This window comes from Xenopus laevis, chromosome 7L (assembly GCF_017654675.1).
Source record: "Xenopus laevis strain J_2021 chromosome 7L, Xenopus_laevis_v10.1, whole genome shotgun sequence".
Classification (NCBI taxonomy): Eukaryota; Metazoa; Chordata; class Amphibia; order Anura; family Pipidae; genus Xenopus; species Xenopus laevis.
In genome coordinates this window covers 77,538,537-77,564,067 of record NC_054383.1, presented here as the reverse complement: position 1 = coordinate 77,564,067, position 25,531 = coordinate 77,538,537, and the positions used below count along the sequence as shown (strand labels likewise).

The window sequence follows — 25,531 nt, the reverse complement described above, 5'->3', positions numbered from 1 at the left end:
CAATCTTTTCTTCATAGTTTACATAAAGAGAGATTGGGAGAAGACTATTTAAAGTCAGTATCATTTCAAGGGCAAACAAATCTAAAAGATTGTCATTGTCTCTTTCAGTAAAGGGTTTTAAATGCTTCAGAGTGCAGTGGTCAGCATTTATGCAAAGGAATTTTATCTGTATTTGACAGAAAATAAAACAGTGCAGACACTGTCTGCTTTTCCATAAACAAAACTGTTAATGGAAACTAAAGATAAATGGATTATGGATTGAATTTGTTAATTGTTAGAGCATTTCTAGTTTATTATTGGGTTTAAAGGGATACTGTCATGGGAGAAAAAAAAAATCAAAATGAATCAGTTAATAGTGCTGGTCCAGCAGAATTCTGCACTGAAATGCATTTCTCAAAAGAGCAAACAGATTTTTTTATATTCAATTTTGAAATCTGACATGGGGTTAGACATTTTGTCAATTTCCCAGCTGCCCCTGATCATGTGACTTGTGCCTGCACTTCAGGAGCGAAATGCTTTCTGGCAGACTGCTGTTTTTCCTTCTCAATGTAACTGAATGTGTCCCAGTGGGACATGGGTTTTTACTATTGAGTGCTGTTCTTAGATCTACCAGGCAGCTGTTATCTTGTGTTAGGGAGCTGTTATCTGGTTACCTTCCCATTGTTCTTTTGTTTAGCTGCTGGGGGGGGGTGATATCACTCCAACTTGCAGTACAGCAGTAAAGAGTGATTGAAGTTTATCAGAGCACAAGTCACATGACTTGGGGCAGCTGGGAAATTGACAATATGTCTAGCCCCATGTCAGATTTCAAAATTGAATATAAAAAAATCTGTTTGCTCTTTTGAGAAATGGATTTCAGTGAAGAATTCTGCTGGAGCAGCACTATTAACTGATTCATTTTGAAAAAAAATTTTCATGACAGTATCCCTTTAATATAACCCAGTTTATGTATAACAAAGTAATTACTTGTCAAGATTAAAGGCAAGGTTCCCCTTTAAGTTAAAGGGATACTGTCATGGAGAAAAATACATTTTCAACTTGCTGTACTGCAAGTTGGAGTATCACCCCCTCCCTTTTCCCCCCCAGCAGCCAAACAAAAGAACAATGGGAAGGTAACCAGATAACAGCTCCCTAACACAAGATAACAGCTGCCTGGTAGATCTAAGAACAGCACTCAATAGTAAAAGCCAAGTCCCACTGAGACTGATTAATTTACATTAAGTAGGAGAAATAATAGCCTGCCAGAAAGTAGTTCCATCCTAAAGTGCAGGCACAAGTCACATGACTGGGGCAGCTGGGAAACTGACTATATGGCTATCCCCATGTCAGATTTTAAAACTGAATATAAAAAAATCTGTTGCTCTTTTGAGAAATGGATTTCAGTGCAGAATTCTGGTGGAGCAGCACTATTAACTGATGTGTTTAAGGAAGGAAGATCTGTTTTCTGGAAAGGCCCAGGTCCCGAGCATTCTGGATAACAGGTCCCATACCAGTAAAATATTTCCTTTTATCCACTTGATAAACATTGGACAGTGCAAATTAACACAGAGAGACAGAGTTGCAACAGCTGTAAAACATGTTTTGCCATCTCTTCTGTCATCCTAATGGATAATCTAAATACAATTACCAACGGAAAACTTCTAATCAAGTGCTAAAGTATCCGTCTGTAACTGTAATTTACAAATTAGCAAAATATAAACAGCAATTCAAACATAAATAAAAGTAATTCATTTGGGTTGGGTTTGCCACATATTTCCTATGTCACTGACTGTAAAAATTTGGAAAAATCAGGATAAATATTTTACATATAAGCATTTTAAATGAAACACCAAAATTAATTTCTCCTACTGTTTCGTCTTTTGAAAGAAAAAATAGTTTCTAACAGGCTGTATATTGAATAGTTCTTCATTTTACATTTAAATTCAAAGGGGGTGTTTTATCACTGCCATCAATTCATACAGCGATTTCTATATCCTGTCTCCATAAAGGGCAGAATCTATAAGGGTTTTTTTTTGAACTGTTGTCTAGATGGTTTCTTATTCAGTCATGTAACAAGGATCTACTCTTAGTGGCTCTTTGTAAAGAAAGGGTTGCCCTGAATAGCAGATTTGGTTACATGGCTTACACAGCTTGCCTGGGGACATCTTATGTCGTCTCATGTTTCCCAGTGGTTTTCCCAACAGTATATGCCTTTTACATCTTCACTAAAATCTCAACAACTCAACTTCAAAGATCCTGAAAGGTGCACCTCTAGCCTGTGCATAGCAGCAGAAAAAGAAAAGAATCAAATATCAAGTTTAAGAAACACGATCACAAGGCAGACATGAGACATGAAACAGTTATTTCTTTTTCCCTAGAGAAAATATTTACTTTTTTGTACTTTTTTGCTTTAGGTGACAGGTTTTCGTTGAACTTCAATAGCCTTAACAGTATCAATCAGTGTATGTCATTGCGTAGTGACAAGCATGATTTTATTAGAGAAGTTATATTCACAGATTGTTTTCAAGGAACATAGCTTGCATTTGACCTTGCTTTATTGTGCCTTTTCAGTTTTTGACAATGACCCACATAGCTTAAATCTTAAGGTAATGAGCAAAATGCATCCAGTGTGACTGAGGGGATCAGGAATGCTCTGGTTCTCCATGGATCAGCACCTTAGTGGGCAAACACATTCAACCCTCAAGTTGTTCCTTCTCCTCTTTGTTTATTTATGGAGATGCTATCAATCCAGTTAGCGAAACAGCTCAATTATATCCATTTGAATAGCCCTAAATATAATCTGGTGTTTGGAAGAAATCCTAGTTATTATTAAAAGAAAAATCAAATTATTAGAACATTAACCTAAATATATACGTTATTATCACAAATTCATCTATAGATTGCATCTTTCTTCATAGCAAAAGTATGACACTGGTTTTCTAAACACTTTAATCTGGTTGCACTTAACCACTGTCCTTTTTGTTCTATTTGTTGTGTGGTTTTCCTATTTTTTTAAAAAGTTCCAAAAAATCGAGATTTATGAAGTGTGAAAACTATGAAAAACTCTGATACAAAACGTTGCTGGGTAACAGTTGTAGAGTTGCTATAGAGATCAGTCCGGAGTTTTAGAGGGTTTTGTATTTTTTTCCGCTAGGAATTGTCTGACAACCTCTATTTTTCAGGTATTTGGGCTTTTCTAGATCGTTAAGCATTCTTTTCCTTTGTACTTTTTTTATTTGGATCATTTAATCAATGTCATGACATCCATGATTTTAGAGAAAGTGAGTTTAGTCGTGGTTTCAAAAAGCTCTAAAACCACTAAAATTCGACAAGTATTAAATAGGCCTTTATGTGTTGCTTCCATCACTGACATGGAAAGACATTGTTACAAAGGAACCTGTCCTGTAACAACTTGTATAAAGTTATTTCCATTGTGGTGCAGCGACTTCCCAAATCCTTACCATTAGCCTTTGTACTTTGATGCCTGTAATCAACAGGTATTCTCCACCTAAGAAACATTTCAAGACCTACTGCAGAGTGAAGCCATGCAATTTTTTATTATTATTTTATTTATTATTTCACATATGATTATTGTTAGGAAAATATAATATTTTTGTGTATTAAAACAATATATCTCTTTATTGTTACAGGAAAAGAGATGAAGAAACCTCATAATGGCTACTAAGGAACCATGTTGGTTAAGGTTTCCCGCTAAGATCTACAAGAAGATTCTTTGTTAAAGACACTTTAAAACTGTTCAAAATATTTTCCATTCATTGCTTATTTATGACCTTTTTGGGACTTTTCCCCCCCTATTTTACATGTAAATATGCCTGTTTCCTGCGCAGATGATCTGAAATCCAGGAAATGAACTATATTTATAAACAGTCAAACTTAAAAAAAAAAAGGCAAATTGTACATTGAAATGTTGCTGTTTTAAATGTGCCAAGTTTTATAACAAGTCGGATATGTTTGCACTCTTGCATTTAAAGAATGATGAAAGCACAAGGCTGTGTGTTGCATGCTGTCCCTTCAAAGACTGCGTTATGGAGAAAGCCAACATCAACTTATGGTGCGTGGAATTGAACCAGGTCTACGGTTATCGAAGATATTTGACTTAATGTTATGGTGGTTTGATTACAGTACAGGAAAACTATGGACTGTGGGTGCTATTTTTTCTATTGCAACCAAAATTTCGGCATTATTATGAACTTATATTTAAGTTGGTGCGCCTGAAAAACCTATTTTGGGAGGACCACAGCAGACAGAAGAGACAATAACTCATGGACATTGGTAATCATTTTAGAAAGATGGTGATGACAATGAGCTTGCTGTATGACAGACAGGGATGTCTCCACAACCTTTTAAGGTACCGTAAGTTGCAATCTGCTGTTTTTAAGGCAGCATGTAACCATTGCATTATGGTAACTAGGAAACTTATTTTGTATGCTACAAATAAAGATTTTTGCTAAACATTCCAAAGGTTTTTTTTCCTCAAATTTCTGTATGTGCACGTTCATGAGTGAATATATAGAACAAGAAGGGGGTGATTTATACGTTTTTTGCCACAATTCAAATTGTTTTGTACAAAAACTCGCAAATTTGAATTATAATTTCAGAAACTCAAATGTTTGTTATTTATTAAGCATGAAAAACTCGAATGTAAAACTTCAGCATCTAAAATCTTGCGAGTTCATACAGAAGCCAATGGGAGTTGTCCTAAGCAAAGTTTTGAGTTTTTTTGAGCTTGTTAAATCACAAATTCAAGGTATTCGATTGTATTCAATCAAGTTTATACTATTCAGATTTTTTAATAAATAAGCATTCAAGTTTCAAAGCTCTAAAACCTCACAAATTCAATTTTTGATAGATAAGCCCATAAACTGCTTGTGTACTCAGCACTGTACAGCAGAATGATATATTAATGGATCAAAAGGGACTGTACTATAATAAATACTATGTACAATACAATACTGATACAATAATGATTAGTGCTTAGTGTTACAGAGGCAAATAAAGTATGCTGAGTTATATACAATGCAAGGGTATATCTTAATTGAGCAACACCAAACATCCCTTTTAATAGTGTGTGAATTTGACTCATACTGGACCTCATTTCCTTGTGTATGGGGACAAAAGTATCAGATTACCAAACTTCCTCTTAGAAGCCTTTCTATGCTTTTTAGGGGGGAACAATTTCTACACTTCTCCAGAGTGCAGGATATGGACGTGCATGCATATCTAATCACCTGTGCCCCAAGGAAAATCCTGGATTTCTTGGATGTTTCCCAAACTAGAGGAACACTGGACATATGTTCTATATTATGTGTCATAAAGCTACTGGTTATGGCAGCACAGAGGCCTTGTTATGGGGCTTAAAGTTAAACTTAATAATAGGTAATAAATAATAAAGGGGCATTCTACACTAACTTGTAATGAGTAGCTAAAGAGGGGGGTCAGTAACAACCTGAAGAGTAAAATTACAGGAGCCATCAGCCATGTTTCTTTCATTTGTTACCCTGCACGTAGAAGAATTCCCATCCCTTTTGTGCATACTAGGCTGCAGGTTTACAGAACAGCATGCTAAGCATCTCAATATGCCCAGACAAGTCTCTGTAACTACATTATGCTCTTAAAACTGGAACTAACTCTAGGGCTCCTCATAATATCAGCAGGGACACCAAACTTGGTACCATTTGTATAAGGGTAGATATGCCGATTTCTGAAAGAGGGAATGCCTCCAGCAATCATCCATCCCATCTTCTATGGATGTAAAAGGTGATGCTACCACTCAGCTGGGGTCATTTACCTCCTGCATGTGAATGATGTGCAAGTTAGAGGACAGGTAGGGTGCATGAGGTGGGACATCTACATGTCTCCCCACTCCTGCCTCTAATGAATACAGCACTGTTAAACGTAGATATCCCTGTATTCAACAGTTCAGGTAACCAGGACCATGGGAAGTGACCCCAAGAATGCTTAACATGTGGTTATCCTAGATAATTTGAGGGCGAATCAAAATAAAAGTTTGGAAAACAACCAGTTTCAGGATTATTAAAAGCTAGGCCAACAACATTTAGCATCCGCACCCAGTCTGTTTAAAAAGCCACTTAAAATATATTGCATTATATTAAAGCTTGTCAACAATGTTTCAGCCATTCCTGATTTGACCATACCTTCACTTTCATTTGATTCATTAAGATTTTGAAGCAATTTAATGTGTATTTATTTATAGAGCACACTGTTAGGTGATTAGATGTAGAGCAAGCAGGGTTAATCCCCTTTGACTCTTGATTGGTTTTTAGGGCAATCCCGCTTTGATATTTGATTGGTTTTAAGCAAAAATGGGAGGGATTATTTGGGTTTAAATTTTGTGTGGAACATCCTGTTTATAGAGACACCTATGACTAAGTGCCGGAGGGTACGAAACGCGTAAGGTGGGACATGTGGGGTCAGTATGTATCAAAAACCTTTTTAAAATGTGAATGCTAATAAATAATTTTATTTTTACTGAAAATATCCTTGGGACATATATCTTTTGATATAAAAATTTGTGTGTGGTTATTTAGTAAACCTCACATTTATCTGGTTGGACAAACCTTGAATTTTTTGTGATTTATCACACCCCGATGTTGCAAAAGGCCCGAATTCGAAAATCCGCCATCTCAGACCTGTCAAGGTCCTGTATAAGTCAATGGAAAAGGCACCTATTTAAATTTGAAGTTATCATGGGCTCGGTTTAGCCCACAAATCCGACTTTTTCAGGGTTTTTTGGCAAAAAACATTTTGCTTGATTTTATAGCGTTTTTTCCACAATCAGATTAATTCGGGTTATTTTTATTAATAAATATGGTCAAATTGAGCATGGTAGTTTGGTCGTGGTTTTTTAAAAATAAAATTAGAGATAAATTCAGATTTTAATAAATAACCCCCTTAATATGATGCTTTTTGAGGTACAATATGGGCTGAATCCCCCTTCTCCCAGATAGCACAAAAGTCATACAAAAACCATTTCTATTTTGCACCACTGTTGCTATTTTTTTATTTACTTGCTCTAAATACTGCGACTGCCTCAGAGTAGTTGGTAACTATGGGCTGTGCTCCCTTTTATTTCACACGCTTCCTGCAATGAAATTGCCAATAATATTGCCTGACATATTTGTATGTCAGAGAGTCACAGGAAATGTTCTAGTTTTGAAGAAGCAAAATGATTTAGTTGAGCCACATCTTGGAACTGTATGGCCTTGTTTTGCACAAAGTAGCACTGAAATCAAGGAAAAGACTATAAATAGGCTGTGAAGCAGAATGACTAAAGCAAGAGCCCACCCCAATCCAAGCATAGGAGTATCCAGTGCATGGACATGGCACATGATAATTCAAACATGCTTGTGAATGGAATGTACAAACTATTAGGGATGGCAGATGTCAGACATGATCCACTTGTTGAACATCATGATATCTTCTAAAAAAAATAGTAGACTTTTTGTTCAGTCTTCTTAAACCAGGCCTGTATTATAACTTCTGAAATTATAGGCTCAAAGGATTTCGAGGGGAAGAAAAGATAGATAATTAAAATTCCGTGCTTTATTTGTTTTACAGATGGTGCCGGATGCTAGGTTTCGAAGGGTTAAACAGCTTTAGTGTCATTTTGTTGTACATCCTCCAATAAGTCTGAAAAGGGACACCTGGGCACAGGCAAACTGAGGCAATCAGACACCATTCAAATTCACACAAAGTGGAAACATGGCAGATAATAAATTGTTCATCAACTTTGGGATGTTAGCACGTCCAAAAATAACATACCGGATAATGAGTGAACAGGCAGTAAGTCTGTCATCTGTGATCTGTAAAATGAGAGCTAATACGGTGGAAGATCCATTTTCAGGGAGTGAAAGATTTGTAGGGTATAAGACTCTTGTATAATCTTTATTGTTCTTAACTCCCTTATTTGTCTAGTGGTCCAGCTGGAAACTGTCTCACCAATCCTCTGTTAACTTTCCACTTGTTCTGTGTTTTTTCCTTCTGAGTATAAATAGAGGGTCATCGGATTACTGAACATTTTAGCAGTTTGTTTTGCAACCATTAATTATCTGCAAAATGCAATATAAATGAATTCAAACTTTGCCAACCTGAGAAGACTTAGTAAATATTACAAGGTAATACATAAGAAGCATAAGGTGTTTTTTGTCTAAACAATTGAAAACAAATGGAATTGAGAAAGCCAGTTGGATGACTGGTGAAACATCAAGAAAAAACACAGCAAGTACAGTTGATTTGACTTATTTGTATTTCTATAGATATGATAGCTACTATGTTCCCTATTTACACCTTCATGATTTACATACAAAGTTCTGGTGGGATATAGGCAAAAGCTGACAATAGGAACCATATGGAAATATTTCCCCCAAATATTGATGGGGACATGTATCTTCAGCAACAGTGTTGCTTCATACAAGTGCTGCTGGACTACAGTTTCCTGCATTCTCCAGCATGTTATTTACAGGCGCAGATTTATGGCAAGGCTACAAAGGCCCGGGCCTAGGGCTGCAAATTTTTAGGGGTGGCATGCCGCCCAGCCACATCTATATTTCCAGGTTCCTACAGGAACCCCTTATAGCATTAACATAACTGGAGGGGGCGGGCCCTGGTGCGGGGCGTGCCGCCGGGCCCCGGCCCCCCTCCGTACCTGATTATTTTACCCGAAATCAGCCTATGCGGCTGGAAATCTGCAGTGCGCAAGCTGCCGGGGGGGCCTGAGGGGGTGCGGGCCCTGGTCCAATGCACCCCCTGCTCCCCCGGTAGTTCCGCCACTGCCTTATAATACACCATTATAAGGCAGAAATGTGACAGAAATGACATCACTAAACTCCAATTATAACCGATGACATCACTAAGCACCATTTATAAGAATATAATTTACAGGATATTCATGGCTCTTGTGTATTATAAAGAGATAATGCATGAAGGAGCTGCAGTCCTGCAATATCATTGATGAATTCTTAAAGGGGTTGTCGTTCGGAATAAGTGCTGATTAAACTGACAGGAACTGATGTGCTGAGTAACTATTCAGTTTAATAAAGAAAAAACGTACAAACCTCTGCAGATAAGCAGAAATGAGGGCAGGCAGAAGTCCTTTAGCAGGCCAAGGGTCAAGGGCTGGTGGCAGACAAACATAACTAGGAACAGACCCAAGGTTGGGACAGGACTTGCGGTGTCAGTTAACAGGCTGAGGTCAAAATCGAGAGATCAAATATCAGAGGGAACAGGTAGCATAGGGCAAGCAGAGTATGGCATACACACAATGAGCATAGGGCATGCAGAGTATGGCACACACAGGAAGCATAGGGCAGGCAGAGTATGACACACACACAAGGAATAGGACAGATAGAATATGGTACACACAGGGAGCATAGGGAAGCAGAGTATGGCACACACAGGGAGCATAGGGCAGGCAGAGTATGGCACACACAGGGAGCATAGGACAGGCAGAGTATGACACACAGGCAGAAAAGAACAGGAGACAGGGAAACCTATCAGTACCACTCTAAGATGAACAGTTCATACTGTGCTCCATACAGTGACACAACGCTGGTGCCTCTCCAGTAGTTTGTAGGAGGTGTGAAAAGGTGAACAATGTGGGCACTTTCAGTCTGGTGTGAACAGTACAGGACTTTAGGGGTGTGAACAATTCAGGGGAATTACAGGTGTGAACAATGCAGGAGTTTACTGTCTGAATTTGAGGTGTAAACAATGCAGGGACCAGTTATTCTCAGTCCTAATACCTTTTAAAGGAGAAGGAAAGGGATCCTGTACTTGGGGGTGCCAAATGTTAGGCACCCCAACGTGATTGTATTGATTTACCTGAAACCCCCAGGCCAGTGCTCCTATCAGCAGAAAACTGAACCAGCCTGGGGTTATACCAGTGAGCACCAAGGAGCGATCCTCTTCCTGCTTCTTCTTGCTTCAAATTTCCAGTGGCAAACGCATGTGCAGTTGAACGAAATAACTGATTTTTAAGTTAAAGTTCTACTGTGCATGCACAGCCACGCAAAGGAAAGAGGAAGGCGGAAGAGGATCACTCCGTGGTGCTCACTGTTATAACCCTGGCCCGGGGTTTCAGATAAGTAAATATATTCACTTGGGGGTGCAAAGCATTTGGATGCAGGATGCCTTTCCTTCTCCTCTCACAAGGTAAGCAGTCATAGCAGGCCGCCAGTTGGACAGCACTGATCTAGGGAATCAAAAAAGTATGTTTTAAAGAATGTTTACAACCCCTTTAATTATATAAAAACCCTATCAGTCCGTTTTCAGATTATTTGAGATTTTCCTTGCATCGTTTTTAGGACAATCTGAACAGTAATAAACACAATTCAGCAGTAAAATTCAAGTGTACTGTGGCCCTTAACTCAATGAAGAATTCCCCAGAACAGAGGAGAAACTCTTTTGTGCAGCAACATTTTATGAAGATTGACACCCTTGTAAACCAAAAACATTATATACATCCTAAATGAAACATTGTAATTTTTATCATATATATCAAAAGATTCCTCCTAAACTCCCTCCCACGTGCACACACCTTCACGTCTGCTTTTCCATAATAGCTTTGAATGATAATTATTTTAATAGATCAAACAAAATGATATTTCTTTCTTAAGTGACTCACTTCTTTCCAGGGCTATGGGAATTATTTGGTCTATTTTTTAAATAAAATGGATTTTTGAAATAGTTTAACATGTATTCATTCTGAGAAAGAAATTAAGGATCCTTTTTCATTTTGGATTATTGCCAAGGCCTTTTTCCCCTGGAGTGCCACAACATAATCTGCAAATGTATCATTCACTTTAATCTTCTTTCATGGTTCATATGTAATATTCCTGAAAGTGATTAAATAAATCCCCCACTATAAACCTTCCTGTCACTTAAACCAAGCTGTGAGGAATACAATACTTGTTATGACATTGTGCCCCCAGTTTATATTCCAAAAGGTACTTTCAGCTACAGCATGTGCTTATTCCTGCATTTAAGGAGTTATGTAATATAAGGTTCAGTAGCAGCCAATCAGCAGGTAGGATTTACTGGTCACCTGTTTAAAAGCAAACATCTTATCGGTTGCTATGGGTTACTGCAACTGGGCAAACGTGGTGCCTTAAATTACATATGACAGTTAGATCTATTTATTGTGGAACTGGTAGGAAAATGTATATCAATGTCATAGAAAGGACTAATGCTACAATGGGCCTATTACAAGGGGTCTGCTATATCATAGTCCCCCTCCTTAACATGTATTGAACCTTTAAAAAATTGGTGCAGGCCAGGAGAGGGCCAATAGTGGAGGGACTGCTCATTTTGGGACCCCTAAGTAGATTTTTTAGCATTGGGCCCAATGCGTCCACGTTAAGCCACTGCCTAGGATGTTGTGCCCATTGATATCTGGCCAAAATATATTGATCAGGCAGGTAGGAAATGCCATTGGTTGAGGATTGCATAAGTAAATCGCTGTAGACCCAATTATAATCTGATTGCTGACACAAGAGCCATAAGAATGGATCATCCCTTTGTGGCCCATCCTGTTGGTGGCTCACTCAAAGAACATTTGTTTAGTTTGAATCCACATTCAATACGTGGATTCTGGCAAATGCCATAACACACTGTAAGATGCCAGAGACTATTTATTGGGGGCTGTTTGGTCCTCTGTGTACTGCCTGCACACTTTGCAGCATTTTCCACTGTCATTGTGAGGGCCTGCTGCAAGTTACTCATGCAGATAGGTATGTGCTTTAGTAAACTGCATACAAGTTTTTCTTTGTGCATCACATTTGGCATGTTGATGGGTGTGACATCAATAATAGCATTAGTATTTGTTTCCCTAAAGGCAAATCAGTTGTCTATGTAGGAATTTAATACCAACCACTAGAGATGTCGCGAACTGTTCGCCGGCGAACTTGTTCGCGCGAACATCGGGTGTTCGCGCTCGCCGGAAGTTCGCGAACGTCGCGCGACGTTCGCCATTTTGGGTTCGCCATTGTTGGCGCTTTTTTTTGCCCTCTCACCCCAGACCAGCAGGTACATGGCAGCCAATCAGGAAGCTCTCCCCTGGACCACTCCCCTTCCCTATAAAAACCGAAGCCCTGCAGCGTTTTTTCACTCTGCCTGTGTGTGCTGAAGAGATAGTGTAGGGAGAGAGCTGCTGCCTGTTAGTGATTTCAGGGACAGTTGAAAGTTTGCTGGCTAGTAATCGTTTTGATACTGCTCTGTTATTGGAGGGACAGAAGTCTGCAGGGGTTTGAGGGACATTTTAGCTTAGGTAGCTTTGCTGGCTAGTAATCTACCTTCTACTGCAGTGCTCTGTATGTAGCTGCAGTGGGCAGCTGTCCTGCTTCTGATCTCATCTGCTGACTGCTGCAATAACAGTAGTCCTTGTAAGGACTGCTTTTATTTATTTTTTTGTTGTTTTACTACTACTACTACTACTACTATAAGAGCCCAGTGCTATTAGTCTAGCAGTGTTGGGGAGTGGGACTGGTGTGCTAATCTGCTGCTCCTAGTAGTTCAGCAGCACCAACTTTAATTTTTTTTTTTTAATATTCATTTTTTTTTTATTTTACTTTTTTTTATTTTACTACCGCTGTAGTAGTGTATAAGTTGACCTTTTAGGCATTATTTGCCCTGTAGGCATTATTTGCACACTGTTTTCTTCAACCCGCCATCTAGCTGTGTGACCTTGTTCACATTCTGTCTAAATATCCATAATATTACCGTCTCCAGAAAAAACACCGGAGTGACTTTTTTCAAGCAGCCATAATATATTTTACGTAATCCGTATCCACCGCTGTAGTAGTGTATACGTTGACCTTGTAGGCATTATTTGCACACTGTTTTCTTCAACCCGCCATCTAGCTGTGTGAGCTTGTTCACATTTTGTCTAAATATTGATAATATTATCGTCTCTAGAAAAACCACTTGAGTTACTTTTTTTCAAGCAGCATTCATATATTTTACGTAATCCGTATCCACCGCTGTAGTAGTGTATACGTTGACCTTGTAGGCATTATTTGCACAGTGTTTTCTTCAACCCGCCATCTAGCTGTGTGACCTTGTTCACATTCTGTCTAAATATCCATAATATTACCGTCTCCAGAAAAAACACCGGAGTGACTTTTTTCAAGCAGCCATAATATATTTTACGTAATCCGTATCCACCGCTGTAGTAGTGTATACGTTGACCTTGTAGGCATTATTTGCACACTGTTTTCTTCAACCCGCCATCTAGCTGTGTGAGCTTGTTCACATTTTGTCTAAATATTGATAATATTATCGTCTCTAGAAAAACCACTTGAGTTACTTTTTTTCAAGCAGCATTCATATATTTTACGTAATCCGTATCCACCGCTGTAGTAGTGTATACGTTGACCTTGTAGGCATTATTTGCACAGTGTTTTCTTCAACCCGCCATCTAGCTGTGTGACCTTGTTCACATTCTGTCTAAATATCCATAATATTACCGTCTCCAGAAAAAACACCGGAGTGACTTTTTTCAAGCAGCCATAATATATTTTACGTAATCCGTATCCACCGCTGTAGTAGTGTATACGTTGACCTTGTAGCCATTATTTGCACAGTGTTTTCTTCAACCCGCCATCTAGCTGTGTGACCTTGTTCACATTCTGTCTAAATATCCATAATATTACCGTCTCCAGAAAAAACACCGGAGTGACTTTTTTCAAGCAGCCATAATATATTTTACGTAATCCGTATCCACCGCTGTAGTAGTGTATACGTTGACCTTGTAGGCATTATTTGCACACTGTTTTCTTCAACCCGCCATCTAGCTGTGTGACCTTGTTCACATTCTGTCTAAATATCCATAATATTACCGTCTCCAGAAAAAAACACCGGAGTGACTTTTTTCAAGCAGCCATAATATATTTTACGTAATCCGTATCCACCGCTGTAGTAGTGTATACGTTGACCTTGTAGGCATTATTTGCACACTGTTTTCTTCAACCCGCCATCTAGCTGTGTGAGCTTGTTCACATTTTGTCTAAATATTGATAATATTATCGTCTCTAGAAAAACCACTTGAGTTACTTTTTTTCAAGCAGCATTCATATATTTTACGTAATCCGTATCCACCGCTGTAGTAGTGTATACGTTGACCTTGTAGGCATTATTTGCACAGTGTTTTCTTCAACCCGCCATCTAGCTGTGTGACCTTGTTCACATTCTGTCTAAATATCCATAATATTACCGTCTCCAGAAAAAACACCGGAGTGACTTTTTTCAAGCAGCCATAATATATTTTACGTAATCCGTATCCACCGCTGTAGTAGTGTATACGTTGACCTTGTAGGCATTATTTGCACACTGTTTTCTTCAACCCGCCATCTAGCTGTGTGACCTTGTTCACATTCTGTCTAAATATCCATAATATTACCGTCTCCAGAAAAAACACCGGAGTGACTTTTTTCAAGCAGCCATAATATATTTTACGTAATCCGTATCCACCGCTGTAGTAGTGTATACGTTGACCTTGTAGGCATTATTTGCACACTGTTTTCTTCAACCCGCCATCTAGCTGTGTGAGCTTGTTCACATTTTGTCTAAATATTGATAATATTATCGTCTCTAGAAAAACCACTTGAGTTACTTTTTTTCAAGCAGCATTCATATATTTTACGTAATCCGTATCCACCGCTGTAGTAGTGTATACGTTGACCTTGTAGGCATTATTTGCACACTGTTTTCTTCAACCCGCCATCTAGCTGTGTGTATTATCGTTTCCAGAAAAACCAACTGAGTTTTTGTTGTTGTTGTTGTTTTTTTAAAAATAATGCCAGGCAAAGGCAGGCCGCCACGCAGAGGCCGTGCTAGGGGCTGTGCTGCTATGCAATCCTGTGGCCCTAGCAAATTGCCCAGTTTTAAAAAGCCAATGACCCTGAACTCCCAAAATGCTGAAGAGGTAGTTGACTGGCTTACACAGCACACCCCATCCTCTACCGTTTCTAACTTTACCACAACATCCTCCTCATCCTCCACTGCTATGGCCACCCCACGTAACACTTCCTCCACCACCGGTGCCCCTTCTTCACTGGGGTCAGAGGAGTTATTTTCCCATGAGTTTCTTGAACTGAGTAATGCGCAACCATTATTGCCAGAAGAAGATGAAGGAGATGAGGACCTTACACCAGATTTAATTCTGGCAGAGAACACGACAGAGATGGACATAATGAGTGATGAGGAGGAGGTCCCCGCTGCTGCTTCCTTCTGTGATGTGTCAGAAGAAATTGATGCATCTGAGGAGAATGATGATGAGGAGATTGATGTTTTGTGGGTGCCTAGTAGAAGAGAGCAAGAGGAGGGTAGTTCAGATGGAGAGACGGAGAGTCAGAGAGGCAGTAGGAGAATAAGACTTAGAAGAAGCAGGGAGGACAGCCCGCAGGGATCAGTAGGGCAACAACATGTATCGGCACCTGTGTTCAGCCGGCCAACGCACCCACCCGCCATTGCCGCCAATGCCGCCAACTTCTACTGTTACCGCCAGATCGCACACTTCCAAAAAGTCAGCAGTGTGGGATTTTTTTAATGTGTGTGCCTCTGACAAAAGCATTGTAATTTGCAATGAGTGCAGTCAGAAACTGAGCCTTGGTAAGCCCAACAGCCACATAGGTACAACTTCTATGCGAAGGCACATGAGCGGCAAGCACAAAGCACTTTGGGAGCAACACCTCAAAGGCAACAGGCAAACTAAAAGCCACACTCCTTCTGGTCCAGCATCTTACTGCTCTACCTCTGCTCTCCTTGACCCGTCTGAACCACCCTCCACTCCGCCTTCCACCTTGACCACCTGTTCCCATTCCCAGTCATCTGCCACCAGCCAAGTTTCTGTGAAGGCCATGTTTGAGCGTAAGAAGCCAATGTCTGACTGTCACCCCCTTGCCCGGCGTCTGACAGCTGGCTTGTCTGCACTCTTAGCCCGCCAGCTTTTACCATACCAGCTGGTGGACTCTGAGGCCTTCCGCAAATTTGTAGCAATTGGGACACCGCAGTGGAAGGTACCCAGCCGCAATTTTTTTGCTAAAAAGGGAATACCACACCTGTACCAACATGTGCAGAGCCAAGTTACCGCATCTCTGTCACTTAGTGTTGGGCCAAAGGTCCATATGACTACTGACGCATGGTCCTCCAAGCATGGTCAGGGCAGGTATGTCACCTACACTGCCCACTGGGTGAACTTGGTAATGGCTGGGAAGCAGGGAATGGGTAGCTCAACAACAACAGTGGAGTTGGTGTCACCGCCACGGATTGCACGCGGTTCTGCCACCACCTCTACTCCTCCATCGCTCTCTACCTCGTCTTCTTCTTCTTCTTACTCTGCTGCTGGGTCCTCCTTCTCCTCCTCCACACCTGTGCACCCCCAGCTCCCCCTAGGCTATTCGACGTGCCAGGTACGCCGTTGTCACGCTGTCTTGGGGATGACGTGCCTGGAAAGCAAAAACCATACCGGATCTGTACTCCTGTCATCTCTGCAGTCACAGGCCGATCGGTGGCTGACCCCACACCAACTGCAGATCGGAAAAGTGGTGTGTGACAATGGAAGCAATCTGTTGGCAGCGTTGAGACTAGGCAATTTAACACATGTGCCCTGCATGGCACATGTGTTAAATTTAATAGTCCAACGTTTTGTCTCCAAGTACCCAGGATTCCAGGACGTTCTCACCCAGTCCAGAAAGGTGTCGGCCCATTTCAGACGTTCCTACACAGCCATGGCACGCCTTGCTGACATTCAGCAGCGCTACAACATGCCAGTCAGGCGTTTGATTTCTGACAGCCAGACTCGCTGGAATTCAACGCTCCTTATGTTGGAACGTCTGCTGCAACAACAAAGGGCCGTCAACGAGTACCTTTTTGAACTGGGTGGTAGGACTGGATCTGCACAGCTGGGGATTTTTTTCCCCCGTTACTGGGTGCTTATGCGCGATGCCTGCAGGCTCATGCGACCTTTTGAAGAGGTGACAAATATGGTCAGTCGCACCGAAGGCACCATCAGCGACCTAATACCCTTCGCTTTATTCCTGGAGCGTGCCGTGCGACGAGTGACAGATGAGGCTGTAGACCAGCGTGACGAGGAGCTGGAAGCGCACGATTTCTGGTCGGAATCACCAGAACGAACCCAGGCACCTGCTGCAACGCAGGGAGAGGTGCCAGAAGTGGAGTCAGAGGAGGAAGGTGGCTTTGTGGAGGAGGAGGAGGAGGACCAACAGGAGCAGGCTTCCCAGGGGGCTAGTGGTGACCTTTTGGGGACCCCTGGTCTTGTACGTGGCTGGGGGGAGGAGACCGTGGATGATGCAGTCCTTGATAATGAGGAAGCGGAGATGGATAGCTCTGCATCCAACCTTGTGAGAATGGGGTCTTTCATGCTGTCATGCCTGTTGAAGGACCCCCGTATCAAGAGGCTTAAGGAGAAGGACCTGTACTGGGTCGCAACGCTACTAGACCCTCGGTACAAGCATAAAGTGTCAGAAATGTTACCAACATACCACAAGTCCGAAAAGATGCGGCATTTACAAACCAGCCTGCAAAGCATGTTGTACAATGCTTTTAAGGGTGATGTCACTTCAGGAACTCATCAACATTCCAGGGGCAGAGGTGCCAGTAATCCTGCCACGAGCACACCTGCAAGGACAAAGCCCTTTGGCCAGTCTGTAACGTCAGACATGCAAATGTTTTTCTGTCCAAGGCAGCGCCACAACCCTTCTGGATCCACCCTCAAAGAACGCCTCGACCGGCAGGTAGCGGACTACCTGGCATTAACTGCAGATATCGACACTCTGAGGAGCGATGAACCCCTGGACTACTGGGTGCGCAGGCTTGATCTGTGGCCAGAGCTGTCACAATTTGCCATGAACCTCTTGTCTTGCCCAGCCTCAAGTGTGCTCTCAGAAAGGACCTTCAGTGCAGCAGGAGGGATTGTAACTGAGAAGAGAACTCGCCTAGGTCACAAAAGTGTCGATTACCTGACCTTTATTAAAATGAATGAGGGGTGGATCTCGGAGGGTTACTGCACGCCGGAAGACTTGTTCTGACTTCTATGCAGCTGTCCTTCTCTTCAAGCCTCATGACTCCACACACAGCTGTCCTTTAGCGTCCTCCTCCTCCCTCCGCCACCGTTACAAACTAGGGTGCAAACCCTACTGGTTTAATTTTTTCTGGCCTCTGTGCTTCAGTGGCTGCAACCAAAAAAACTGGGCAAACAATGTCTACAAGGTCAACGTATGGCAAAAAATGACTATTTTCAGCATTTATATGGCATATTTTTTCTGGCAACTGTGCTTCAGTGGCTGCGTCCAAAAAAATGCATATTTTCTGCATTTATATGGCATAATTTTTCTGGCCTCTGTGCTTCAGTGGCTGCAACCAAAAAAATGCATATTTTCAGCATTTATATGGCATAATTTTTCTGGCCTCTGTGCTTCAGTGGCTGCAACCAAAAAAATTTATATTTTCAGCATTTATATGGCATAATTTTTCTGGCAACTGTGCTTCAGTGGCTGCGACCAAAAAAATGCATATTTTCAGCATTTATATGGCATAATTTTTCTGGCCTCTGTGCTTCAGTGGCTGCAACCAAAAAATTTATATTTTCAGCATTTATATGGCATAATTTTTCTGGCAACTGTGCTTCAGTGGCTGCGACCAAAAAAATGCATATTTTCTGCATTTATATGGCATAATTTTTCTGGCCTCTGTGCTTCAGTGGCTGCAACCAAAAAAATTTATATTTTCAGCATTTATATGGCATAATTTTTCTGGCCTCTGTGCTTCAGTGGCTGCGACCAAAAAAATGCATATTTTCTGCATTTATATGGCATAATTTTTCTGGCCTCTGTGCTTCAGTGGCTGCAACCAAAAAAATTTATATTTTCAGCATTTATATGGCATAATTTTTCTGGCCTCTGTGCTTCAGTGGCTGCAACCAAAAAAATGCATATTTTCAGCATTTATATGGCATATTTTTTCTGGCCTCTGTGCTTCAGTGGCTGCGGCCAAAAAAACTGGGCAAACAATGCCTACAAGGTCAACGACGTTGACCTTGTAGGCATTGTTTGCCCAGTTTTTTTGGCCGCAGCCACTGAAGCACAGAGGCCAGAAAAAATATGCCATATAAATGCTGAAAATAGTCATTTTTTGCCATACGTTGACTCAACGTATATGGCAAAAAATGACTATTTTCAGCATTTATATGGCATATTTTTTCTGGCAACTGTGCTTCAGTGGCTGCGACCAAAAAAACTGGGCAAACAATGCCTACAAGGTCAACGTATGGCAAAAAATGACTATTTTCAGCATTTATATGGCATATTTTTTCTGGCAACTGTGCTTCAGTGGCTGCGTCCAAAAAAAATGCATATTTTCTGCATTTATATGGCATAATTTTTCTGGCCTCTGTGCTTCAGTGGCTGCAACCAAAAAAATGCATATTTTCAGCATTTATATGGCATAATTTTTCTGGCCTCTGTGCTTCAGTGGCTGCAACCAAAAAAATTTATATTTTCAGCATTTATATGGCATAATTTTTCTGGCAACTGTGCTTCAGTGGCTGCGACCAAAAAAATGCATATTTTCAGCATTTATATGGCATAATTTTTCTGGCCTCTGTGCTTCAGTGGCTGCAACCAAAAAAATTTATATTTTCAGCATTTATATGGCATAATTTTTCTGGCAACTGTGCTTCAGTGGCTGCGACCAAAAAAATGCATATTTTCTGCATTTATATGGCATAATTTTTCTGGCCTCTGTGCTTCAGTGGCTGCAACCAAAAAAATTTATATTTTCAGCATTTATATGGCATAATTTTTCTGGCCTCTGTGCTTCAGTGGCTGCAACCAAAAAAATGCATATTTTCAGCATTTATATGGCATAATTTTTCTGGCAACTGTGCTTCAGTGGCTGCGACCAAAAATGACTATTTTCAGCATTTATATGGCATATTTTTTCTGGCCTCTGTGCTTCAGTGGCTGCGGCCAAAAAAACTGGGCAAACAATGCCTACAAGGTCAACGACGTTGACCTTGTAGGCATTGTTTGCCCAGTTTTTTTGGCCGCAGCCACTGAAGCACAGAGGCCAGAAAAAATATGCCATATAAATGCTGAAAATAGTCATTTTTTGCCATACGTTGACTCAACGTATATGGCAAAAAATGACTATTTTCAGCATTTATATGGCATATTTTTTCTGGCAACTGTGCTTCAGTGGCTGCGACCAAAAAAACTGGGCAAACAATGCCTACAAGGTCAACGTATGGCAAAAAATGACTATTTTCAGCATTTATATGGCATATTTTTTCTGGCAACTGTGCTTCAGTGGCTGCAACCAAAAAAACTGGGCAAACAATGTCTACAAGGTCAACGTATGGCGAAAAATGACTATTTTCAGCATTTATATGGCATATTTTTTATGGCAACTGTGCTTCAGTGGCTGCGTCCAAAAAAACTGGGCAAACAATGCCTACAAGGTCAACGTATGGCAGTTGTTTAAAGAGAACAGTAGATTACTAGCCAGCAAAGCTACCTAAGCTAAAATGTCCCTCAAATCCCTGCAGACTTCTGTCCCTCCAATACAGAGCAGTATCAAGCAGATTACTAGCCAGCAAACTTACTATCATCTGTCCCTGAAATCACTAACAGCTCTCCCCCTACACTATCTCTTCCAAGCACACACAGGCAGATTTTTCAGATACATTTTTGCCCTTGATCCCCCTCTGGCATGCCACTGTCCAGGTCGTTGCACCCTTTAAACAACTTTAAAATCATTTTTCTGGCCAGAAATGTCTTTTCTAGATGTTAAAGTTCGCCTTCCCATTGAAGTCTATGGGGTTCGCGAACCGTTCGCGAACCGCTCGCGTTTTTGCGCAAGTTCGCGAATATGTTCGCGAACTTTTTTTCCGACGTTCGCTACATCCCTACCAACCACATATTGAAGCCACATATGCATGGCTAATTAGCAATTCATTTTGATGCAAATCAATTCAGTCTGCAGCATACATCTACATTAGTTACTAATTAGCCGTTCACAATGTGTTTTTAAAATGTAAAGGTGTGATGTGGCAACCCTAGTTTAGGTGCAAGCTGCTTGGGGAACCCTGGAATTATCAGCACCACAAAGCAGGTGCTAATATCAGGGTCCCCTTATGTCTTGTCCTTTGCACTTCATCATTGCAAGATGAATGTGTGCATGGGAGCAAAGTACCAATGCGAAGAGTATAAAGCCTTGCACAATTTAGTGTCCATGGATATGGCTACATTAATACCTGTGTATAATTGAGTGTCCAAGGTTCTTTATAAACAATGGGGGAAAAACAATAACAAATACAAAGATTGTTACTGCACTGGTAAAGTACAGCAAGCAATTAGCAGCTAGAATCTACTGTTTGCTATGGACTACATGACTTTGCTCCTGCTGTTACAGTAAACTGCTCCTTGTACTGGGAACACTTCTATGCAAATGCGTACAACTTTTTCTTTTTTTTTGTAATTGTTATTGATCTGGCAAGTCATCTCACAGATTAACATTGCAAGTGCATTCACTGACACAAAAATATTACTGATATATAGTAGGAGGTAAATACTGGAAGGTCTGGGTATGCACGTTGTTTTAGTTACATTTTTAACATTATTATTGCCTGACCCTAGACAGGACCACAACAATTAGACTGGATTTTAAGATAAAAGCACAATTTATAGATGTTACCCATTTATGGAGAGATAAGGATTTCAAGATTGAGTATTCACTTGTACAGAAGAATGCCTGGAACCTGAGATGTTCTGGATAAGGGGTCTTTCTGTAATTTATATATATGCTATATGGCACAGGTTAAATAGTGGATAATAGATAACACCATTATGTTCTACAGAGCTTATCTGCTATCTGCTGTGTAACCTGAGCCTTTTCTCCTTCGAATGGCTGCCCCCATGGCTACACAGCAGCTTATTTATATAAACAATAGTCGTGTGTCTGAAGCAAACACAACAGTTTTACCAGTGCAAGGCAGCACTGCATTATATTTTTTATTACTTTAAAACACTTATTTTTTGATGTTATTGTTCCTTTAAATAAACCCCATAGGATTGTTTTGCCTCCTCCAGTCAGGATTAATTATTTCTTAGGGCCGGACTCCATGGACGATTCCGGCACCATCCAATGCGCATGCGCAAAAATGCAGGTGTCACGTCGGATGTGATGGAAATAAGGTAAGTAATGCTATTGTCAGATTGTGCCGCATCATTGATGCGATGAGACATGACTGTCGCATCAACAATTTTTTGTGCATCGCCGGAATCGTCCGTGGAGTCCTGCCCTTAGTTGGAAGCAAGTAAAATGTTCTGTTTTATTATTACAGAGAAAAGGGAAATCATTTTTAAAAATTAGAATTATTTGCTTACAATGTAGCCTATGTAAGATGGCCTTCCAGTAATTCAGAGCTTTCTGAATAACGGATACCATACCTGTATATTGTAAAGCATAAAAGGCTCCCCCCATGTGTTAGATATTATTCTTTTAATTAACATTAAAAATTAGCTGTGCGTCTTATATGTCCAGAAATAGACCTAACATCTGAAACAACTTTTTTTACAGTCTTTTGGGTGAAAGGGCTCTATACTTTAATTTCCTTTTTTTCTTTTGCATTTGTCTAATGGAAAAATGAATGGAAAAATGCAAAATTATATTTCTCTTACTGGTTCAATTTGCAGTTACGGGGGGAATGGCCAAAAATATTGTGTGTTTTCTGGTAACATTCACATGTGCAGGATGACCAGCAATGTATCCCATTCAAGACAGACTATGACAGACTATGGCCATGTTTTGTTTTTGCCACATGTAGGGAGCACTTTGTTCTGTCATTGTCTCTGACTGTTGTGTGCAGAAGGAAGGGACAACACTTCTCCTTTACTACATCTTTTGTTTGCTGTAAACTACTAAAGCACATTGTTGTTTAGACTGATATTCAGATATGTCATTGTTAATCAAATATAAGGGGGTTTGTGAGTTTTTCTCTGCCTTGAATAAAATCACAATTTAAACGAACTTGAATGTTTGCTTATTTATGAAAAAACCGAGTGTAACAAACTCGATTGAATGCAGTTAGGGAAAAGAACTAGAATAGCTATAATTTATTGCGTTTATAGTCGAAAAAACCTTGAATCCCTCTATTTTTTGAGCACAAACCAGACTTTTACATGAATTCGACAGGTATTAGCTGGAATATTTTCAGATCTGGACTTTTAGCTGCTTTGGAGCATTATAAATTTTATAGTAAACTAGCCTTGAAAAACTCAAATTTTTCCAGAAAACACAACTCGACCATTAATAAATAACCCCCTAACTGTTTTCATTTCATGCATTATATTTGTCCCATGCAGTTTATTTTTTAGCAAAATAGCCATGAAGCATAGATTTCCCATTGTTTCCTACTGCTACTCCATGGGCCTCCCATTGCCCTACTAGGAGAAGGCCTCAGGGAAGTTGCAGAGTCTGTACCAGCCATAGTTACGACACTGTGGTCTATTTACTAACATTCGGATTTCCTATTTATTTATTTTTTTGGTTTTTTTTTTTCAATAATTTTATTGAGTTTTCCATAAACACAATAGAATATATTACGCAGATTGAGTATGTCAAGATAACAAAAGAAAAGAATATACAATGCTGTATAACATGCCAAAGATACAAACACATATCTATAAATTTATACTCAAAAGCACACATTCCAAAGGAAAATAATTAACATAGTAAATAAAATAATGATGTAAAGAAACAATAATAAACCAAACTTCACTCAGTGGATTTACTAATTAATGTAAAAAGAATTATCAACAAAAATGGCAGTATCAAGTATCCAAAATATGCATGAACTGATAAAGCCACCTTACATTTCAATATAATTAGATTTGTAATAGTTCTAAGACTTTAGTTTTTTGACCAGGATCGATTAGTTTGAAAAAAAGAGACCAGTCATCCATGAATTTGCACTTTAAATGTGGTTCAGCTGTTTTTGCCCATATAGCTTCTTGCCAACTCAAATTATTTATCTGTGATGATTTCTTATTTTTTCATGAATCATATTTTTTATCTAAAAATTCATGTTTTTTTTAAATTTCTCTAATAATTTTGAGATCTATTAAGTGTAAAAACTAAACCAAAACTCAAATTCAAAACTTTTTCATTTGACATCCCATAAAAATCAATGAAAGCTGCACTGATCCTACTGGGCCTTTTTTTTGGATTTTTTTTGGTTGTAATTGTCCAAAAAACTAAAATTTTTTGCGGTTTGAGAGATATTAATTTTTTTTGTTCAGCACTTTTTTTGTTTTTAGTTCTAATATTCTAATCTATGAATAACTTTCATGGCATTTCTGGTTTTATAGAAAGAGTGTCTGCATCTGCATTTCCATGGTGTGCGATTTGTCACATGCGTTTTGTCGCAGCGCGTCAGATTGCGCTGATAGGTCCGTGTAGTTCTACCCAAAGGGTATAAATTAAATGTGGGATACAAAGAAAATTTTGAGATTTATTTTTCAATTTAAATAGCTAAGTAATGAGGTCATTATTAACCAGACAAAAGTGCCAGCACACTAACGCAGTGCAAAAATGCACATCGGAATGACGCATAAGCTAGTGAATTTTTAGCATTTCAACAAAGTTTAGTTCAGGTATGATGATCTGGGTTTTCACCAAATGTTATCCTCTCTCTCCATAGAATACTCAGTCAGTCAAATGTCCCTTATTTCTCAAATGCAGAAAAGTTCATTGATCTAAAAAATTACTCTTGTTTCGCAGAAGAAGCACTTATAGATACTACTACAATAGGAATTTGCAAATGTTTCAAACAAAATATTGCAGCATTTTCATGGAATGTTATAAAGTTGCCTTCATTTCCCTCTTGGAGTGAGCACAGTGATATTTTGGACACAACAAGTCAGTTTGCCTGCTCGAGAAAGGACTTTTGGCATCAACTGCGGGCAAATCTACATCTGGCTAATAACCCATTACAACCAAGCAAATTTGTACTTTAATTGTTATATCTGCTGTTGACTCAAAAAAAATTCATTTCTAAATGTGTCTCCACAAAATAAAAATATTTTTCTGTAAATAAATGGGAAGATGCTTCTTTTATTGTCTGCCTTTGAGATATTAAATTGACCTGAAGAACCTACAAAGTTTCGAAGGCAGTATTTTACAATCTAACACATAATAACTGTATCAATAAAAACAAAAGAGTATAGAATCTTTCCCATAAAACAATACATATAACAGTGCTAGCATTTCAAGGTGAAGTTAAGTTCAGGGAACATGTTGGAAGTTTGCTGTGTCCTTGATTAATGAATTGTGTAAAATGTGGGTTTGCCATTGAGCTACATTCTGTTTGAGCTATAACTTTCAGTGCAAGTTTTAAAGCAATCAAATAAAGGAGGGGGCATTGAAAAGAGGCATAATAGTCTGCTTCCCTTCTTACACTGTGATCTGGGACCACTTAGGAGCTGACAAAACATCCACA

At 39.7% G+C, this 25,531-nt stretch overlaps 1 protein-coding gene across 3 annotated transcripts in view; it reads left to right on the top strand.

Moving 5' to 3' along the window:
• LOC108696402 (roundabout homolog 3) overlaps positions 1–4,457 on the top strand; it is a 263,216-nt gene extending 258,759 nt beyond the window's left edge. For all 3 annotated transcript variants that reach the window (XM_041569200.1, XM_041569199.1, XM_018225727.2), the window contains one exon: positions 3,630–4,457. In XM_041569200.1, the coding sequence (XP_041425134.1) occupies positions 3,630–3,641 (12 nt within the window). In that variant the 3' untranslated portion in view covers positions 3,642–4,457. The remainder of the gene's footprint in view (positions 1–3,629) is intronic.
• Positions 4,458–25,531: the final 21,074 nt, after the last annotated feature.